The sequence below is a fragment of the Crocuta crocuta genome, unplaced genomic scaffold (assembly GCF_008692635.1).
Source record: "Crocuta crocuta isolate KB4526 unplaced genomic scaffold, BGI_CrCroc_1.0 scaffold96, whole genome shotgun sequence".
In the NCBI taxonomy this organism is placed as follows: Eukaryota; Metazoa; Chordata; class Mammalia; order Carnivora; family Hyaenidae; genus Crocuta; species Crocuta crocuta.
In genome coordinates, this window is record NW_027531522.1 from 730,015 (window position 1) to 748,160 (window position 18,146).

At 43.7% G+C, this 18,146-nt stretch overlaps 1 protein-coding gene across 1 annotated transcript in view; it reads right to left on the bottom strand.

Moving 5' to 3' along the window:
* GAD2 (glutamate decarboxylase 2) overlaps nt 1-18,146 on the bottom strand; it is a 78,603-nt gene that overhangs the window by 7,729 nt on the left and 52,728 nt on the right. The window contains exons 11-15 of the mRNA XM_077772438.1: nt 17,701-17,765; nt 11,632-11,710; nt 7,625-7,774; nt 1,086-1,193; nt 416-505 (exon numbers count right to left, since the gene is read on the bottom strand). Coding sequence (XP_077628564.1) covers nt 416-505; nt 1,086-1,193; nt 7,625-7,774; nt 11,632-11,710; nt 17,701-17,765 — 492 coding nt within the window. The remainder of the gene's footprint in view (nt 1-415; nt 506-1,085; nt 1,194-7,624; nt 7,775-11,631; nt 11,711-17,700; nt 17,766-18,146) is intronic.

The following is an 18,146-nucleotide window of genomic DNA, read 5'->3' on the forward strand; positions in this document are numbered from 1 at the left end:
TGCCTGGGTGGCTCAGTAGGTTACGCGTCTGATATCCGCTCACGTCATGATCTCACAGTTCATGCATTTGAGCCCCACATCAAGCTCTCTGCTGTTGGCACAGAATCTGCATTGGATCCTCTGTCCCACTCGCTCTTTCCCCTCCTCTGCTTGCATGTGTGCACACGCTCTTTCTCTCTCAAAAATAAACATTAAAACTTTTTTCTAATAAAAAATTTTTTTAAACAGAAAAAAGAAGCAAATAGGGCAGTTAAAAGTCTGGGTATGCCAGTTCTTGTCGGAGCCCTCAAGAAGGAGAGTGGGCCTGCACACCAAGGCAGAGGTTGGATTTCTCCTAGAGGCATACGCGTGCCATGCATATGAAAGGCTCAATGTACACATCCATGTACACACCAGAGAAGCCTGTATCACTGACCTTTGAGAGGCGGCTCATTCTCTCTTCATTGTCTTCCAGGACACGCAAACTTGGGGGCACGTACCAGAAGCAGACATTTGTGTGCTGAGGCTATAAGGAGGAAAGTGAGAGTCACACTTAGCCCATGGTGGCAATTTAGAAAATTCCAAGGCCATTCAAATCTATTCTGCAACTTCTGAATAGAATTCCTACTTTTAAATCCATAATCACTTTTGGAGTGCCTGACTCTCACAATATACAGAGTTATTGTTTTGTGAGTTTGAGTTTTTACTCCAGCTCAGAACCCCAGCTTCTCCTTTGTAATGGTCCCCCTTACCTGAACAGTACATGAGTGACACACAAAAAAATCAATGATAAGAATTATAGTTGGGGTGCCTGGGTGGCTCAGTAGGTTAAGTGTCCAACTCTTAATTTCAGCTCAGTCACAGTCTCATAATTCATGAGATCGAGCCTGGCATTGGGCTCTGCACTGACAGCACGGAGCCCACTTGGGATTCTCTCTTTCTCTCTCTCTCTCTCTCTCTCTGCCCCTCCTCTGCTTTCTCTTGTGCTCATGCTCTATCTTTCTAAATAGAAACTTTAAATATAAATAAATAAACATTTAACAACATTAAAAAAACGAATTGGAATTGACTAAACTTTTTGGGATCATATAGATCAGAAGACATACCTTTCCATCAAACACCATTTCATATCCCTCTCGGTTTTTTATGATGTTGTATAAATATTCTGCCAGCTCCAAGCACTTATCAATATGTGCTTCAAACCCAGTGGTGCCCTGAGTAAGAGAAGAGGAAAGCTTATCAGGCGGGCTGAGAAAGGCGGGTGAGCTCTTTGGGACAAATCCCTCTGGAGATTGAAGGTCTTTCTGCCACTTCCGGCTCAGCTCTGCTCCATACTATCCTTGCACAAGATTGTGTTTCCAGAGGCTTTTCTGGTGATTACTTCTCTTTTAATGCTGTCCCCTCAGGTGTTTTTGTTTCCTTTCATGTCGTCACAGCTCTTCACGGTGGTTTCCTTTTCTTTTGGAGCTCCCATTCTCTAGGCAATTATTTTGATTACTCAAGGGGAAAATTTGCCTCTGCCATTCTGAGGGGTGATTATGGAAGTCATGAATGACCGGAGACTGGGCTATTCTCTTCCTGCGGGTAAGAAGCATCATCAGAGGCCCCCCAGCACGCCTGGTTAGCTCCTGCCCGTCATGAAAATTTACCATTTCCAGACCACACTTTTGTTCACCAATGTACCCTCATTACGGAACAAATAGGGTAGGTAGTCAATGAATATTTGCTCAACAAATGAATGTATTCATCTTAAGGGGGCACACAGATGCTTTGTCCGCCTGTCATTCTGCAAAGCTCATTAGATTTCTCCTTTGGGGACAAATGATTTACATGCTTGTAACAGGCCAACATTATCATAGAGGTCTTTTAGTTTCCGGCTCTGGAAGCCCAAGATCTGGACTTGTGAGAAACAACACTACAGCCTTAGACTGGTGCTGTTTAACTAGTCTCAGGACACTTCGGGGACTTACTTTTCAAAATGGCTTTCTTCCTCACTCTTTCAGCATTTATGGAGCGCTAATGGAAAGCATAGACAAACAGCTAATGCTCATCCCAGGAGCACTTAGAACAGGCCAACCAGTGACTAATCCAACATGGAAACTAGAGGAAGAAGCTGTAATGGACATGAGATGGGCCAATGTTCTTATTTATAGTCTCATCATCTCAGCTAAAAGGGGGATGTAGCATGGCCAGTGACTTTAACATCTGAAGCAAAAAAAGAAATCTGATGGGTTAAGAAATCATTTCTATGGAGATTGCTGCCCTACTTGATTGGCCAAGGAGTCTGACTTGTTCCTGATGGCTCCAAGGAAGGTCCCTGAAGCTGAATACTCAGACCAGACCATGCACTCTATGACTCTATGGTACCAAGGATTTGGGGTTGGTTTGGACTGACCTGGCAGTTTGGGTACACTTGGGGATGGACCCTAGGTAGGAGGGAGGGAAGTTAATTGTTCTCCAAACTGGATCCTTTGGAGCACTCTAGAGTTGGAATTAAACTTGCACGTATCTGATCCAAGATATAGCCGGGACCAGCAGCACTCTGATCCTGTCCAGGCACATGGCCTTGGCTAATCTTACTGTTCTCATGGGAATGGTGGTACCTGCCTGATCTCCCATACAGGGACATGGTAAGGTAAAATGGATGCTCTGAAAATGAGTGTGAGTGTATCGAAAGGTAGTAGGATTTTCAGAGACTGGAATGGGAGTCTTCTGGCCTTTGCTAGTCTAGGACTTCACTTAAGATGATAAACTGATTATCTCATTAATTGAAAGCTAAAGAGGTACAGGGGGGAGTGACACAGGGAACTCTAGTGTGCCTTTAGAAGCCTGGCCTCTCTTCATATTGGGTACTTATGAGAAAAAGATCCATGTTTTATTTCCATGGTTTAGAAGGCTTTTATGAGATTCTCCAAAATGCATTCATTCATCAAATATATGTTGAGTGCTTATCATACGCCACACAGTTCTCATTCTGAGGATGACAACAGCACATGGAAAACTTTATCACCAAGACCTGGGTTGCTATGAAGGAGGCTAAAGGCTCTGAGGGGCACGCCTAAGTGGAAGTCTGGACCCCAGTATCAGAGTTATGCTGAGGGAGCTTTGGGAGAGAGGTGGTTTTACTTTCTCCCTCATTGCCTACACACTTAGGATTGGTTTAGACTGATCTGGCTGCAATGGACACTCCACAAAGGCACAGACTGGTATTTCCTTTGTTCACTACAGTCTCCATCATGCCAGCAGGGCTGGCATACATTAGGGGTTCAAGGTACATTGGCTGAATGAGTGGATGAATGAATGGAAGTGTAACTTTTAATCCCTGGGGCAGTGTTTTGACACAGGATGTTCTGAGGAACCATCTGTATCAGCACCAGATGAACTGCATTATTAATGTAGATTCTCGGGTCCCACCCCAGACCCCCAAGTTGGAATTTCAGGATGATGAACATGGTGTGTATTCACATCTTCAGTGATGCTACTGTCTCCCAGCGTTCAGCTACTGCTGCTGTGTGGTCTCCGGGGCCTGACACCATCAGGGCTACTCACGAGTCTTCTCTACTTCTTAAAACCCTTGTCTAATGCTCTCAGGCCCCAGAAATGCTGGGTTTGAAATAATGATCGAATCCTTTGCTACCATCTCCATTTTTACAGCTGCCCCCCTACCTAGGCCCTATTTTTATCTGGGTGGTAACTCCCTAATTACTTTTCTAGCAACCTGGACTCTCCACTACCATCAGAGTATGCAGGAGAGCCCCTGCTAGATCTGCGTCCCACAGTCTCCTCCCACCTCCACTGGCTGAAATCCTATGTATTCTACCTGTCCTGTTCTAGACCTTTCTGGAAGGTGACCCATTTAAAAAAAAAAAATTTTAAGTTTATTTATTTGTTCTAGAGAGAGTGAGAGCAAGGGGGTAGAGGCAGAGAGAGAGAGGGAGATAGAGGAAGAATCCCAAGCAGACTCCACACTGCCAGTGTGGAGCCCCATGCAGGGCTCAAACCTATGAACTGTGAGATCATGACCTGACCAGAAACCAAGAGTTGGACACTTAACCAACTGAGCCACCCTGGAACTCATTGAAGGTGACCTCTTACTATATCATTCTTGGCTCTCAAACTTGGGATGGGCTCCCCATTCTCAAACTTCTGGGGAGGTGCGTCTAGGTTTCTTTTACAACCAGTTATATTCTGTCTTCTGTGATGCTTATCTGTGCATTTATCTTATCTCATCTGGAAAATTGTGGCCCCCTCATCCCATCCAGCATCAGGCACAATAACAGATGCTCATTATCTAACTTATTAAAATAAATTAATATTTTAAGAGAAAATGAACATTCAGTTACTCAGCAAAGAGTGAGCCAGGCATCAATTTCCCTTTAATAGTTTTATCCAGGTATTTTTTTTTTTCTCAGCCATTTGTCAGTCCCTCTGTTATCTACATTTTCAATGAGGGAGGCCAATCACAGAAAACTATAGGGAAACCTGCTAATTTGTATAATTTGCATAACTATATACAAACAGAGATGTACTATGAAAACTAGGTAGTTATATTATTAAGCCATCCTTTCAGGCCTAAAATTAAGGTTTGTTCATCTACCTTCCTTCCTTCCTTCCTTCCTTCCTTCCTTCCTGCATCTCTATATCTATCTATCTATCTATCTATCCATCCATCCATCCAAACTGAGTTTTTAAAATTTTTTAAAAAGTTTATTTTGAGAGAGAGAGCACACTCATGCAAGCAAGTGGAGGAAGGGTTGGGGGGGTGGGAGAGAGAGAAAGAAAGAGAGAGAGAGAGACAGAATCCCATGCAGTCTCCACTCAGTCAGCACAGAGACCAATGCAGGGCTCAATCTCATGAATTGTGAGATCATGACCAAAACTGAGCCGAAACTAAAGAGTCAGCCACTTAATCAACTGAGCCACCCAGGCACCCCTATCTACACTTAGTTTTAACAACTATGGAAATCTGTGACATCCGGAAAATAATCATCAAGTTTTAGCATTCTCTAATTAAATGCAGACAAAATGAAAGGTCTACTATGTAAGAACAGAATTGAGGGCAGGCGGGGACTTTGCTTATGACAGGCTTAGGTGTCTGTCTAGAATGCCTCCTAGCATCCACATCAAGAGGCTTTTTTTTTTTTTTTTGCACACAGTTGTTCTCATCAAGTTATCTTGGGCTTAATCTGATGCTATCATTAATGCATTTAGCTCCATCAGTCATTAACAGATTAAGCAATATTTATACTTAGGTTACTGTGTTTCTTGTGGTTTGTACTGCTAAGGAGAAAACTATGGGTTCACCTTACTATTGCATTTTCCAGGTAGATCTGATAACAGACTGATGCTGGCTCCTCCTCAGCATTGGTTTGTCATTCCTGAGGGGATACAAGATGGAAGGTCATACGAACTCTTTCACAGTTCTTCTTAGGACAGGAGGACTTCTTCCCTGGCTGGCATCAGTAGGGAGCTGGGAACGCAGGAGGGTGATTACCCTCGCCCCTCATCTGGATTGTAGGACTGAGCTTATGGCTTTTATAATTATTATCATTTCATTTTGCAAAACGTGCAGCTTTAAGTTGAAAAGCAAATGGCAGTTTCTGCCATTTCCGTGGCTAGATACTTAAGGTTTTGCATGAGAAGTTAAACTTCTCAAACTAACTAACCCCACAAACTAACCCCACAAACTATGGGGTTGCTGGGATTGTTCTTTTTTCCCTTCTTATTCCCTCTTCTGGTGCCTTTATTTCAGCCCATTAGAAACTGGATCCTCTGCTTATTTCAGGCTTCGATTGTTCCTGTTGTTTAATTCACACCTGATGTCCTCCAAGTTATTTCTCTTACAACCAACCGCTGCCTCATGCTGGCGAGGCGGCTTCAGACAGAAACGGAGCAGCGGGAACTGATGAACCATGAGAGGAACATTTCTGTGTAAATATAGCTAATGATCATCATCTTAACAGGAACACCACAGGAAAAGGAGACAAAAAGGATGATACTGAACAATATTTAGAGCTCAGGCTTTCCTCAACTACCTAGCTGATATTTATGTCCATCATTTTTGATTCCCACCAATCAATGAAATGAAAAACCTACTCACGTTAGAATAACTTGAGAGTATGGCAATAATTACCATTCTTGATTTATTTATGTTTTGCCCAATGAAAGTGTCTTTGCCAACAGAATGAGTCTTGTCTTGGCTGGTGGGGTCCAAGTCAGTGTCCTTGCAGGCTCTCATCTTTCAAGAGAGGAAGGGGCCCCTGGCCAGCTCAAGGGATGGAAGCCCACCCCTCATACCACCTTTACGAGGTAACAACTGCCGGTGGCTGCTGGATACTTAGCAACACTTAGAGGAAATTCAGAGAGAGCAAATACTACTATGGAGGCTTATCTGAAGAATAGGGAGCCCAGCCATCCCTGGAAACCACGGAAGAGTTATTTTTGCATTAAATGAGACCATCTTTCTATTTAAATTGCCTTTCTTCCTGGATGGATTTAAAGAAGATTCCATAAAATTGCTGTTGACTGCATTATTTCACTGCCAAGCCCCCTCATTTTCTTGTTACCCATCCACCTCTCTAACTGTTCAAGGAATTCAGTTCTACTTTGAAACATTTTATAAAGAATAACACATGGAATTCGTTGCTGTAGACATGGTTCCTCTTCACACAGACAAGGGGAAGAGAGTGCTCTGGCTTCTCCTTCCTGATGTCTTCTGTCCCCTGGGATTGAACCGTCACCTGCTTGTGGAGGCTCCTGAGAAAGCTTATAGCTACCTTTGGGGCCCTGCTCCCAAATGTACCGGACCTCGGGGCATGCCTGCCTTCCTCTAAACTCTCCCTTTCTGGTTTCCTTTGTCAAGTTGCCCTTGTGCACTCTTTTGGTAGTTGGGTTTTTCTAGCAGTTGGATTTTTCTGGCGTGTCCAGCTGGCTCTGACCATTCCCTCCTGTGGGAGGTAAATGAAACCAGGTGGGAAGTCACTGATTTGTGACATTGAAATTAGGAATCTGGTCAAAATTAAAAATAAAATCTTAGACCTTTCCAGCCCGCTTACATTTCAGCATTCGGGTATGTTCTTTGAGGGTGCCAGTTAGGTCCAGCCAGTACTGTGCACTCTCACTTACAGAGTCTCTGTTTCTGAGAGGAGTGATCATCTATAGTTCAGTGCTGGGGTCAACAGAGAAACTGAACAAATGGAGGTTACTGGGTAGTTCCAGGGTTTTTAAAAGGCTTTATAACTAGAGGTTATCCCTTGAAATGTCAAAAGCAGGCTTATCATGGTGGGGTTTTGACTTTTCATTTTTGTCCTCCAAACAAAAATAAGGCACCAACCACCCCGAGGGATCAATCACTAGGTAAAAACCAAGAGTTGAGAGCCAACAACAGCAAGAACAAAACACCTCTTAAGAATCCAGATGTCCTGCCGTATAAACCAGCCCGGACTTGTTTTCTAGATGAGTGAGCATTAGAAGCAATGTGGCTTATGTTCTCACCCATGTAGAAGGCAGATATGTAGATACAGGGTTAAAGAAACTTAATCGTGGGTAATTTGCAACCTGGAAATCAGTTTTTAATTTCATAATAAGGGTCACCAGATATAGTTTCTGTCTTTAGTCAACATGCAGCCGATCTACACATGCTCACCTTTGCCCTCCACATTAGCCATAATTTAAAAACATCGACGTGGCGTCCACACTGTAAGGCCTTGTCTCCGGTGTCATAGGACAGGTCGTAGTGTTTATCTTGCTGGAAGAGGTAGGAAGCATGCATCTGGTTGCAACTCTGCATCAACCCCTAAAAGAGATGGGAAAACTTAGGAGACTATACTGACTTGATCAGGTATTCTGTTAGATTTACATGGTGGTGAAAACTACTAAGAAAAAAATTTTCAAGGGACACTGAATTTCCTGGAGAAAGAAAGCAGTAAGAATCAATTTTTTTTTTAAATGGGGCCAATATCCAGACACTATGAGCTGTTGGGATAGGCCAGCCTTGTGGGATAAAGGGCTCAGTGTCAAATGTAACTTCAGGTTAACAACAATGAACTGTATGCTTTTACTCTCCTTTTTATGAGACTGCATTTATTTAAAAACAATCATAACAGAGTATAATGTTGATTCTTTGAGGGAACGTCCTGATGTTCTGATTTTATTGTAATTAATATTTTAGAAACTTTCGTTCTGTAAAATACTAATAGTGTGATTACTTTAGTGTTTTGTTTGTACTTAGTTAAAGTACTTTATCATCTGGCTGTTAGGGTTTGAGTCCTTTTTGGAAGTCATAGCTTTTAATATAGTTTATTCTTATTTTTATATGCTGAAATCTAAAAAAATAAAGCCATTGTTATTCTGAGATGTCTTATGTAACCAATCTTTGTTTTTTTAAAAACAATTTTAGGGGCGCCTGGGTGGCTTAGTCAGTTGAGCGTCCGACTTTCGCTTAGGTCATGATCTTGCGGTTCGTGGGNTGAACCGCAAGGTCATGACCTGAGCTGGAGTCGGACACTTAACCGACTGAGCCACCCAGGCGCCCCTATATAACCAATCTTTGAAATGCCATGTTCTCCTCTCAAGAGTGGTTAGAACATCAGTACTGCATTTAAAAAACAAATGTTCATTCATTTATTTGGAATTTATGCAAGAGAGAGTGGGAGCAAGAGAGAGAGGGAGGAATAGGGGCAGAGAAAGAGGAAGTCTCCACACTCAGCTCAGGCCTGACATGGGGCTCAGTCTCATGAACCATGACATCATGACCTGAGCTGAAACCAAGAGTGATTCACTTAACTGACTGAGCCACCCATGGTCCCAAGGACCCAGTAGAAGCTGGTCCTCACTACCACCATTCCACACTCTGGGGTGGGGGGGTCTCCCTTAGGACTAGTGGCACCTTTTGTGAGCTTGCATGCCAAGTTTCTGTGACCATGAAACAAAACAAAATGGAATCCAATTGCAATTTTCAATCGTATTGGTCTTCAAGTGAATTTCCTTTTTCAAATCCAATGTCATTCTACCACGCCATTACAATTATTTGATTTAATTACTTAATTTAATCTCCCTTTCTCTCAAAAGAATAACAATGAATTCCACTGCAAATGGAGCCTGAACTATAGGGTTGAGACCAGTTTTATTGCCTACCATCTGGTTGTTCAGGTCCTTGTTATGATTTTAGTTGCATTACATTTTGTGTGAGTTTGGATAAATTCTTTTTTAAAGAACTCTCACTTCTAACTTCAACTAGATGATCACATTTTAGTCTTTGCTTTGCTTTCCATGAGTCACAAGAAAAAAAAAAAAGCCAAGCATTCTGTAAAAGCACAATTGTACTGTAGATAGGAAAGAGTCAGAGGCTTCCTGTGGTTCGTGACAAATTAAAATGTGGTGGGGTTTCTGGCGAGGAGACCGGCAATGCTGCTTTAGTCAGACAGCATGATTCATTCAGTGTTCTTTGGAATAGTTCTGTCACTTTGCCACCCATTTTCCATAGGAAGCTTCTGGTGTTAGGGCAAATTAATTATCACTGTCAATGAAATATCCCACTGTAACTACCACAAACGGTGGAGTATAAAGATGCGGTAATGGAGTGCCGGTACTTGGGATTCTCTCTCTTTCTCTGCCCCTCCAGCTCCTCTCAAAATAAATAAATAAACATTAAAAGAAACCAAAACACATGACCTCTCAAAGGTTGGCCAGCAGCAGTCTCATTACACAAAAAGATAAGTAAACATGATGTTTTTCACGTAAAGGGTCTTGATAATATCCTGATTCCAAGCCATTAAAAATTATAGACCATTTATGTTGCAGGTTACTTTGGTTTAAGTAGGCTCCACACCCAGCATGGAGCCCAACATGGAGCTTGAACTCAGGACCCTGAGATCAAGACTTGACCTGAGATCAAGAGTCAGATGTTTAACCAACGGAGCCACTCAGTCACCCCTGTTGCAAACAATTTTAAATACACTAATAGTTGCAATGTGATGATATAGTTGTAAAAGAAATTTCCATGGTCAAATAAATTTAGGAAATTCTACCTCATAAATTCCTTCTTTAAAGATATTTGCAATATATATCAGCCTATTAAAGGCTTTGATGTGCCCTGAAGTAATGACTCTTGCTTTTACCTCTTTTTAATCTAAAATATCCCATTTAAAATTTATTTTTATTTTAATGTTTTTATTTATTTATTTATTTATTTATTTATTTATTTATTTCTAGAAGAGAGAGAGAGAGAGGGAGACAGCATGAGCAGGGGAGGGTCAGAGAGAGAGGGAGTCACAGACTGAAACAGGCTCCAGGCTCTGAGTTGGCAGTCAGCACAGAGCCCAACGCGGGGCTCGAACCCACGAACCGTGAGATCATGACCTAAGTGAAAGTCGGACGCTTAACCGACTAAGCCACCCAGGTGCCTCAAAATTTATTTTTATTTTAAAAATTTGCTTTAATGTTTATTTTTGAGAGAGAGAGACAGAGAGACAGAGTGTGAGCAGGGAAGGGGCAGAGAGAGGGAGACACAGATTCTGAAGCAGGCTCCAGACTCTGAGCTGTCAATACAGAGTCCCATGTGGGGCTCAAACTCATGAACTATGAGATCATGACCTGAGCCGAAGTCGGACGCTTAACCGACTGAGCCACCCAGGTGTCCCTGAAATATCTCAAGATTTTTCAAACCCAGAACTCTCTTATCACAGAATACTTAATATGGTCTTATACAATGATCTTATTCCTTATATCTCCGTTAAGGGACATGCTGTCAGAGCATATAAACTCTTGGATTTGGAAGGGATCCTAGAGCTTTTATTCTGTTCCTTTTCAATGAAGGAATCTTTTCTCTCCCTTTACTAATAAGTATCTGTCCAATCTCCAGTCACCTCCCCCTGGTGGTGAATTTATTCCTATGCAAAGCATTCACTAAGTGGGGGAAGCTTAATTTTTAGAAAAGCTTTCCTTTTATTGACCAAAGTCAGAAGTTCAATTATAGAGTATTCCAATTATGCCATCAAATCATTATGACCAGGGCTACAGACCCAGTTCCCTGAAGCTGCAAGAAAAACAAACAAATCTCTTCCAATTGAGGGTCATTTAAACTCAAAGGCAGAAGGCTGCCATCTTCTCAGCCTTTTAAGTTTCTTTTTCTTTTTAGAGTAAACATCTTTAGTCATTTCAACCACATCTCTCACACATTCACCAATTGTTGCTCATCATTGGAACTCTAGCCTGATGAGGCCCCATATGCAATTTGGCACTGACCTAAGCAAACAACTCCAGGCATGGTTTATCCAGAGGACAGGGGGAGACTACCACCTTCTTCATCTTGGAACTCTACTTCTTTTAAACCCATTAATTTTTTTTTTTGAATGCTAAGTTTCTCTTGATGCATTGTTGACCCTGCTGAGTACAATGTAACATTCTACGCCTTTTTCACAAGTACAGTTTAGCCATGTATGAAACATGCCTGTCTTATCAACTCAAAATATAACTCTCCTATACTTGGACATAAGAGGATCTCATAATCATCCTCATTAACAATTTCCCCTTTTTGGATATGGCTCACTGTTCCAGGCTGTGAAATCATCCTGTATTAGGATTCTGACACTACACACATTTACTCTACAGAACTCCATGGGTGGACTGGGCTGTGAGCCAGGAAAGACGTACCTCTTCTCTAACCAGGAGAGCGGAGCACTGTAAAGGGACGCCCATCATCTTGTGTGGGTTCCATGTCACAGAGTTGGCCCTAAAGGAAAGAAATCAAGTTAAGAGGGTGGCGCCTATGACAGGCTCAGACTACAAGGTCTTGTGCAGGGACAGCAGAGCTTCAGGGTTCTTAGCACTGTTTCTCAGACTCCTGGACGATACTAACTTTGCAAAACAAGAGGTGGCCTCTTCAATCTACACTCTTTTCTTTGTCTACAGAGAGAGTCGGTGAGGGCAGTCACCTTCATGTGGTGCCCTCTTCGCTTCCATGCAGGAATTCAGCCAGTCTCCATGTGGTCTGAAAGCCCCTTCGAGGGATGGGGATCAAGCAGTTCAGGGTCCTGTCTCTGGCCACCAAGGAGCAGAGCACCATGCAGGTGAAGGGACTGTCCTTGTGCGCCTCCATTGTTCCTGTTTCTGACACTACCAGAGTGGCTCAGAGCTCAGAGTGGTGGCTCATTTCATTGCTTAATTTTGTTCTCCTCATTCAACTTCTCCTACTCAGTTGATCATGACGTTTCTCCTATGTGTCTTTTCATAACAGCTTCTAGCTCATCCATTTCCGTCTCTTCTCTAACCCACAGACATCCTTCTGGACCACAGGTGGGATATGCTATGGCTCCTACAGCAGTTTTCAGTCTATTTTGTCCTGACACACTTGAGAAATACATGCTTTCCCATCAGTAATAGCAATTGTCCAGGATTTATGCTATCGGAAAAGTTTAACCATAGTTCTGGGTCAGATGATGATAACAATGATAATAATAATAATGCCCTCAAAGGTGAGCCCAGGCCACATGTTTAGTGTTGTGTTCTTTCACTTTCCCATACCCATTTTCATCACAACAGACTATTTTATTTTCATTCTCAGAAAATTCTATTCTTATGCTCTTGGGTCTCCTTACTGCCATTTCCTTTTCCTGGAATGTCATATCTCTTTGCTTCACTTGGTTAAATCTTACTTATTCTCCAAGACTCAGATCAAGTGTTATTATCTCTGCAGCCTTCTTCAAGTTCATTTGACTTCTCTCCCTCACTCCCTCAGGTCTGCTCCAACCGGCTCCTCCCCCAGCTCCAGGGAAGCAGCTGTTCCTTCCATGAATGAGTTCCCATTGCAAGGTGAGCCTCTGTGCGTGTCTTCTGAGAGCCTGAGGGATCCTTGGTGAGGAGAATCATGAATGTGACCCTGGTATGAGGAGACTCACAGGAGGAGGGAAAGGAGGACAGCCAAGGCGGCTGCCTGCAGAGTGTGGCAGATTACTGCCCCTCCTCTGGGGGAACAACAGCCTTGGGCTCACCCTCCTCCCAGCTCTCGAAGTGCAAGAACCTTGGGAAGAAATGAGAAGCTGGGACAGATCTCATACATTTGCCTGACGAAAGGTGGGTGTCAGCTGGCCAGTCGGAGAACGCTTCCTGGCCTGGGTATCTCATCTGACTCAGTGAACAGACCTGGCTCATCTTCTGATACACCGTAAGCATTAAATAAGGCTGGCTCTTGCTATTGATTTCAAGTCTATCATTTACACACTTGGTGACATCGAGCACATATACACCGCTTCTATAATCTTCTACAGGCCTACGCCTAATCCTGATGAAATTCAGCATTGTCAATGATGACACCTGATGGAAAAGACAATAGCTGTTCTCCACTTATCTCATGGGAGGCATTTGTTTTTACGCAGTGGCCAACTTGTCCTTTTAGAGTAGAAGCTGCTTGAGGCCCACAACTGTCCATCGTGGAGTCTCCTGTCCTGCCTCTATCTCAGCGGGGCTGCCTCTCAAACATGGCAAACAGCTGCACACAGTGATTCAGTGATGTGCCCTTAGTTTATTTGAGAAATGTTGGCAATTTATGAAAAACAACCTCAGGTTCATTTCAAAATGTTTTGCTGTGAGACTCAGTCACGGGGCTTCTGTGATTTACTGTAAGTTAGAGAAAACTGAATCCCTTAAGGCTGTTTTAAGACATATCCTTGTGCCCATATTTGTGCCTCAAACTCAGCAGACCCCACACGAGTTCATTAACTTGCCCCCTCCTCATTCTTCCAGATCTATCCTCTCTCATCTGTTCCGTGCCTCAGTGCTTCACACTGTCTTCCTCCCACATACCCAGCTCTCAAATCTCAATGTTTTAGTATTATTTTCTTCTTCCTGCTCTCATGATATCACCTCTTGCAGCTGTATCTAAAAAAAAAGACAAAACTCTGTATAAAGTGTTTTATTCTGTAGTCCTTGGTGCTAGATTTTGTTGTAATTTTTGAGGAAGATGTTTCATATAGTACAACCAGCTAATGCCAGCTTGGTGAAAGATACCTACAAAAAAAAAGTGTTCCCCATACTTTTTAATGTGTTATACAAGACTGTAAAATCTGTCAAGGTGAAAAGTCTCTAGAATTTCTTAAAGTATTGGAAAGTAAGGCAAAAGAAAATATCATATACAAATAACATTGAAGCATTCTCTAATATACAATGCTCTTCGTGTAATTAGACTGACCTATCTATCTATCTATCCACACACACAATGTTTCAGAAGCAAGGGAGATAAATAGAAGGCCCTGTTCTTTAAATTACACTTGGTCCTGGGGCGCCTGGGTGGCTCAGTCAGTTAAGCATCTGACTCTTGATCTCAGGTTAGGTCATGATCTCCTGGTTTGTGAGTTCAAGCCTTGCATGTGGCTCTGTGCTGATGGCACGGGGCCTGCTTGGGATTCTGTCTCTCCCTCTCTCTCTGCCTCTCCCCTACTTTTTCTCTCTAAATACGTAAATAAATAAATAAATAAATAAATAAATAAAGTTAAAAAAAAAGGAACCAAAAACTTAAAAAAAAAAAATCACACTTGGTCCCATAGATGAGCAAGTCTCTGTGATAGTTTGTTCCATTCTGTGGAAGTGACACCCCTGGGTTCCTTCCATCCTCTCCGGCCCTGCTGCTACCACCCAGCTTTGCACCCTAAGCTTCTCTCACCTCCACTGACCACCCTCATCTGGACATTCTCAAGAGCTCGATGGCTTCCACCTCCTCCCGAATCCAGAGCTGTCTTTCCAAAGGGCAGGTGGGATAATCTGCCTTGTCTCTTCAAACCCCCACTATGGCTGCCACAGCCAGGGCTTTCATTTTCATCCCCCCAACCTGAGAAATACAAGGCCCTCCATGCAAAATAGGAGCTCCTACAGCAGTGATTCTCAGCTTGGGGATTTCAGTTAATCCTGACGTGGCCCAGGAGGCAAGCCCTCCACTGAGACTCCCTGGGCAGGACTTGTGATGCTCTGTGAGCTTCCTAGTCACTGCCATGAGTCCAGCTAAGTCTCCAGCCAAACTTATCTGGACTTCCTCCAAGGGCTCTTTCAAACCTCCATGTCCTAGCTAGCTCTTCACCTTGAATGTCCTTCTCCCACTTCTGTCTCATGAAGCACCAATGCCCGCCCCTGCGTGAAGCCTTCCTTTAATAACCCTGTTGAGCAGGAATCATTCCTTTCTCCGTGCTTGCCACTCAGCTCGCTCATCTGTCTCTTGAGCCTTACTTCCTCTGCCTTTAATATTAATCCATCATTGACTGTCACTCTTCCCTACTAGATTCAAAACCCTTCAAAAAGAGGCTTCACACCATATTGGTCTTTGTGCTCTCACTGGGGTTTGCATATGGTAGAGGTTTAGTAACTACTGAATGAAATTTCTAACCCCCCAGCTCTCAGCGCAGGAGTGAGGGCAATAGTCGGTAATATAGCAGAAGCCATTTCGGGACCTTCAGCTGGGCCAGAAAGCCTAGAGAGTGGGCCACCACAAAGGGTTATCACAGGTGAGCAGCCACCTGCTGTTGGGAGGGGTTAAAGGAGTCAGTTCACAGTGCTCAGAAGCGTGCTTTGGAGTGGTAGGGCTCTTGGCACACCTCTCAGCAACACCATCTCTAGAAAGCTTGACACCATTATCAAGGAAGAAGGTTGCTTTCTGAGAATTTGGTAGCTACTCCAAGGGAGCCCAGGCAGGCTCTGGTTACACATGCCATTTTGTTATACGGATATCATGGGGCGGCCTGTGACTGCTGGGGAACCTCTTGATCTGGGGACAAGAACTGTCCATGGATGTCCTAGACTTTAGAGTGACTCCTTGAAAAAATCTATACTCCCAAGTGAGACAAATTTCTTTCTTCAACTTTAGCCCATACACATTATGCCCAGGACTGTCTGCTGGCCCTACAACCTTATTTGCCAAAGATAGTGTGCCTTTTGCTAATAAGTCAGCAAGATGGATACTCTCAGGTAGGTCGGTGGGAGTCCCTCATTTTTGGGGACTTCATATTTGGCTATGCCACTTAGTAGATTTCGTTATGATACAGTTTGAAGAACGATGGCAATTGGAACAGACTCTGTGTTTCACAGTGAATGTTCTAAGCTTTGCTCCCAAATAACAGTCTTTAGTACAAAAGTGTGTGGGTGTTATTTTTCCAAGGCCCAGGGGAGGTAATTTAGTGAGCTTTTAAGTCATTGTTGGCAGAGGACGCTCCAAGACTCTCAGCACTTGGGAGTCCCAGGTGTATTAAAGGGACAATAATAGATGCTTACTTTTTGTGCCAGCCAGAAAGAAACTCAAAGAAGAGAAAAGTACTGTGTGCAGGTCACCTGTCTTGAAAGCACGAGAATTTAGTTCTTGTTCTGATCATCTGAGCAGGCACCTTCCAAGCTGTTCTTTTTCTTTTCTTTTTTTTTTTTTTTTTTTTTTTTTTTTTCTCTTCCTTGTTTTCTTTCCNGCCTGAGGGCCAGAGGCAGAGGCCAAGACTGGCTCCCTCTGTGAGGGGGTTATGCCTGCCTTCAGCCTCCATTACCGAAATGGGTCCCGGCGATCAGAGCGTGGGCGGTCCTACATGGCAGGTGCTGACCCCAGCCAGCAGACTCAGGGACAGCTATCCTGCTGACATGCGCCTCAGCTGCTCTGACTTGAGTCTTCCATGAACCAGGCAGCATGCCCCTGACTCTGCCTCGGTAACTCCCGCCCTGTCTTTCTAACTTGCAGGTTCTCTATGTGTGAGCCGGCCTGGGTATCGCAGAGCATGCCTTGCGCGTTCATTCTGGGCTGCCTGCACAACCAGGGATGACAGATGCTCCCACGCCCCACTGGCCTCTCCCCTCATCCCGGAACAGGGGTTGTGCCAACACGTCCAGGGGCAGAGCTGGCGGGAAGCTCTTCCTGGGCAGCACCTGGCTACCTGGTGGGGCGTGGTCGGCACTTGGCCTTGGATGAACTCAGGCTCTCCAGCCGCCTGGAGTGTCACAGCTCACCACTGCTGTTGACCTGCCATTGCGTAACGGAACTGGGGACACTGAGCTCCCTTTGTGCATGGTCAGCAAAGCCTGGGGCTGCTTTTGCATTCTATAATTTTTTTCTTTTCTCTTCAGACCTGAATATGTCTTATGCTAATCAAATATTATTTCCTTTGCTTTTCTCAACCACCTACTGCTTAGTCTCTGGGTGAAAAATAAAAGGTGCTTTGCTAGGTCAATCAGAACTATGTTAAAAAAATTATCATGGGAACGAAACCATTAGATGATGTTATCACACTATCTTGCTTTCAACAGGCTGTATTAAACGCTAGACGCATGCTTGCAACACTGATAAATTATAAGGTGCAAAGGTACTTATTGGTTTCCTTAAAGTGGTGGATATTACCCTTTTATGGAGCATGAAGGCTATAGACCCTCTCCCTGGAACACTATGACCTGCTAATAGGTTTTAAACAACTTTGGTAGTTGGTTCAGAGATTCTAGGAAGGTCATTCCTGAGTCTCCTGGCCAACTGCGGATTGCAGTTAGGAATGTCTGTTGAAGAAACATTCCGCTTGGGCCACTTGATAAGGGATTTGGCTGCTTTTTGTTGTTTACACATGATGCTCATGTGTCTATGACCACCCAGGCGAGGCACACAAGCACTGCACAGAACGGGCTCACCTGTGTTCCAAGAGTTCTTAGAGCTTGTATGTAACTTGTTTATATTTAGCTTTCATGCTTTACGTTGTTAACGAGAAAAAACGGGCGTACCTCTCCACGCCGCTCAGTTTCCACTTGTGTTTCCGGGACATCAGTAATCCCCCACCCCAAGCTGCCTGCAAAAGGAAGATCATACAAGGAAAAAGGTAGCGGGTTGTCATTGCCTAGATGTCTACAGTTTGGTGTCTTCCAGAACAGTGAGAGTCTCGAGGGGTGAAAGTGATCTCTTCAACCCCAGGCAGTTTAGGGGGTTGGCTACCTTCTTCTGGCACTAGACTTTCAAAGTTTAAATTGGGGGCTGTTCTAAGGTTTCAGGTTCCAGCCTACATTTATACAAGTGGAAGGAGCCAAAATGGGGGCACATTTCTTCTGTCTGCATAAGAAAAAGATCCTTTCCCCGTCACCACCACTCCTAGTGCTAATGAAACTCATGATCTCCGAACGAGAAACCCTACTGTTCCCCAGTTGGCATTACAGAGGATGGGCCAGGGACCCAT